The 4,026-nt window shown below is 35.9% G+C and overlaps 1 protein-coding gene across 1 annotated transcript in view; it reads right to left on the bottom strand.

The window, feature by feature from the left end:
• The window catches only part of LOTGIDRAFT_159914 (hypothetical protein), a gene marked incomplete at both ends in the record, with an annotated part of 15,709 nt that extends 13,605 nt beyond the window's left edge, over positions 1-2,104 (bottom strand). Inside the window, one exon of the mRNA XM_009054603.1 lies at positions 2,089-2,104. Within this exon, the coding sequence (XP_009052851.1) occupies positions 2,089-2,104 (16 nt within the window). The remainder of the gene's footprint in view (positions 1-2,088) is intronic.
• Positions 2,105-4,026: the final 1,922 nt, after the last annotated feature.

The raw sequence follows: 4,026 nt of genomic DNA, 5'->3' as shown, positions 1-4,026 counted from the left end.
ATAGACATAAGAACTGCAACTGCTATTATGTTATTTTTAACTTCTTTCAGACCATCTTGTGAATTTTGACATCACCAAAAATAGAGATAACTTGTTATGGGACAGTCGTCAAGTACCTGAAACTGAAAGTGCCAACTTTTCAACACATTATATTGACATGTCTCCACTTTAGGGGATGATACCCTTTCCTTTTAAACTATAAAGAAGTGTGCATGACAGAGAGAGCGTTGATGACCCGCGTTCGGGAAAATATTACCAGCGTGTAAGACAATCATGGTGATTGCGGGCATGTTTATCATGAGAGTGTTGAGCACAACATCACCAACAAGTTAGAAATGAAAAATGTCACTGCATGATGGGTGCCTAAGCTCATGACATCGGATGAGATGTGTCAGATTACTGATGTCCTGTAACATTCGATGTATAAACATGGGTGATATATATTACGATCACTTGCTTTGGAATGGGAATGATCCTCCATCTTGGTCACCTACCAGATCCCATGGGATTAAGGTCGTCAGGAATCTTAGAAGATTAAAAGATTAGTTCTACAAAGGGTTTGTATTTAATATGGATCATTCAATAGTCAAAAAAGTCGTGCACCTTTGATTGAAACCCCTAACTATCAATATATTTTATTGAATAATATGCCTAGGACGAAAATTCTTGACTGAATGAATATTTTGAACGTTTCAATGAATTAATATTGCAATCTCTATTCCGTTAGCCTTCTGAAACATGTATTGGCAAAATAAAGGATAGTCTTTAACATTGTCCGTTCAGTAACGAAGTTATGTCCCTTGAATTGTAAAGTGCCCGTACAAACGGCCTCTGTAAAAGTTAGGCAAGCGCTCTGTAACATAACAGTAATGAATGGCCTTTTGTTACCGGAACTATGTCAATATTGTCAAGTGATCACATGATTCTGGCAATTTAAATATTAGAAGCTGGTTTTTCGCGACTACAAGTGTTTGTAAACAAAACATCCGTGAGATAATTGTATTCAAACAATAAAATATTTCATTGGATAACCAATAGTCAACGTATAGCATTAAATTCATATTATGAATTATGTAAATGTCAACGTTATCTCCAGAGTATTTAAATTTAAGGACTATATCTAGGTCGCAGTATTATTATCAATAGACAAATCACAGCAGAAGTATAGGTTCTCGCCCAAGAAGACACAACGGAATTCACCATTCATTACTGAGTCAGCTTACGGAAACTGCAGAGAATTGCCGAATGGTGTATTTGTAAGAAAAATGACAATGACTAAGAAAATAGATAACCTAAATCAATTTTTTTAAGTCAAAGAATATAAAATCTGTAAAGACAAATAAAAATGTTGCAGATTATTTCAATTTATTTTCGCAAACAATACAATAGCACTGTGTTACAATCAACCAGCAGTCTGTGTACTTAAACTTTTTCAATCATTTAAAACAACCAATTTTAAATCTAATACGTACATTAGAACCATGCCTACACATTCTATCTGGAGAATACATGTTTATCCCGTGATTTATTGGTATGTAAATGAATTAATTTGGTGAAATAAAACATGCTTTGTATCGTAAAAACACAAAGTAATGTTTAAATGGATGCTTAATGAGTTAACGTCGATATTTGTATTAAATTGAGATGAAAGAATTTTTTTCTAATCGGCTGATCGGAATGGTGTGCTTAAACACATTAGAATAAAAACGTATTTTAATGAGTATTTTTTTTGAATGGTCGCGTACTCAGTTCTGAAAAGGGTTAATTTGTGATTTGTCGGGGCATCAACACGAACATATTTATTGCACAGTGCTTCTGTCCAGCCAGGGGCGTAGCGTTTTACTAAATTTGTCGGTTAAACGCGGAGCCGTAACCAAAACTGTGAAAACCTTGTGTTCGTTATGATGTTACCGGTAACCTGTTCGCCAAGTGATTGTCGGTAAAGTGTTTCAGTTGTACCAAGCAACAAGTTGTGTGCATGGTATGCTTCAACTGGTGCAGTTTTACCGACATGTTGACGAACAGATTACCAATAAAATCATTACCTACACAAGGTTGACAAGCTTTCAGCTAACCAATCGGTTTTACCTTCGGCTCCAGCCATTACCGTCTTTTACCACTCTTTTCGATATCATTATCTGCCAATAATGCAATCTATAAACAGTTCGTCTTCATTAAAGGTGATTGTCGGTAAGACTGTTTCATTTGTACCAAGAATGTCAACAAGTTGCATTGGTGGCAGATATCGAAATGATGGGAAATGACATCGAAAATAGTGGTGCAAAGAATTTGCGAAATGCTGCAAGTGTCTCTATGGGAAGCATCGTTTTCATCCAAGCCTTGCTAGCCAATTAGCATTGACCATTCCAGTGGCCCCACGAGCAGTTGGTGTGGAAATAATTATATATCATATTATAACATAATATAAAGAATTAAGCTAAAACGATGTATTTAGTATGCACGTATGCATATATAACGTCTTAGTGCTAGTGACAGGGCCTTTAAGGAGCGTTTAAAAGAACACTTAGACGTTACATCCCCACTCAAAATGGCTACGCCCCTGTATCCAGTATAGAGTGAGCAAATTCAGCTTACGAAGTGCCACGATATGTTGGTGATATGTTGTAACTTTTAAAAATTCTTTTTGCATTCGCCAAGTGTATTGATTTTTCTACTGAACGAATCGTGTCACTCAGTTTTCAGGAATCCGACAAGTCACCATAGGGCAAACTTTAGGGCTTGATAACCTCAATTGGTGAGTAGCAGCATGGCAAACTGTTCCATCAGACCTGATATGACAACTCGAACGTAAGTTTGACCTATCTATCTGTAACGGCGTGTACAAAAGCTGTTGACATAATGTTGAAAAGTACAAACTAACTTTATTGATTTGATTTTGACGAGACTAAAAGTATATAAGGTAATCTCTATAGTTTGTAAAAAATGGAATTTGAAATATTTTCTTAACTCTAATCGCCTCATCCAGAAATCAGACTATCAGATCGTGTGAAGCAATCTGATAAATATGTATGGTTACTGAACGAGTTACTCAATTTTTTTATGCATTTTGGTCCATTGGGCCATTGCGATAGGCGAACGTCTTATGGCGTTTGGTGTTTTTATAGGTTTTGTCAAATTCAGTTAGCACAAAAGTGAGAGGTTGAAGAGATCTAACATATTTTTATCAGTGATAATTTTCTAGTAAGAAATTGTCCTTACCGATGCCTTGAAATTCATTTTTCGCATCGATCAGTTACCAACGGTTGCGAATAAAAGGCGGTCATGAGTTCCAAACACAACTCACAACTCAGTGGCATGAGTGTTGCGTTCGAAACTTGTGGCCGCTTTACGTAACTGAATACATAACCTAACTTGCGATCACTATGGTATAAAGGCCCCTTAATATCAATACATGTATTTGTCTAAATTTTCAGCAAAGTTATTTTATTTATTTTCCTATTCTCTTCTAGAATCAGATCAACCCACTCATTCCTACCGACTTTCTGGTATTTAATTTTAGACCTAACTAACACACGTATTTCATGGTTCTGAAGTGATTCCGAGTAAATCATAGCTAAGATGGGATAGTTCAAATTTAACGATAGCAATTATATTGACTGATTTTCAAGCGTTTAATTTCCCAAGACTGTGTCGTACTACATAACTGCTATGGGTGGCAGAAAACCCATCAAGCGCTTCTACAAAAATGCTTCTTGTTTTCTACATGTCTTCATCGGTCTGTTAAAAAAGGATAGAATTATGCTCGTCTTTATTTCAATTCAGTAATTGGACAGTCACGAGACATTGAAACAATCTACAGAAAGTGACAATTAAAGTTCGGTCTATTGGACTAATTTAATGTAAGAACAACAAGGTGTTCCTAACGCAGACTACAGTAAACGACCTTGTACCAACAAACTTTCAAGACTTAGAAGCATGTCGTCCTACTGTCAAAAACGTAGCATGAAGTTGTAACCACCTTTTCCCCTATATGAATCATCGTAATAAAGTTATTAAAATACACAT

Source organism: Lottia gigantea, assembly GCF_000327385.1.
Source record: "Lottia gigantea unplaced genomic scaffold LOTGIsca_22, whole genome shotgun sequence".
Classification (NCBI taxonomy): domain Eukaryota; kingdom Metazoa; phylum Mollusca; class Gastropoda; family Lottiidae; genus Lottia; species Lottia gigantea.
Note: the sequence above shows the minus strand (reverse complement) of the source record. Positions and strands in the feature narration are given on the sequence as shown.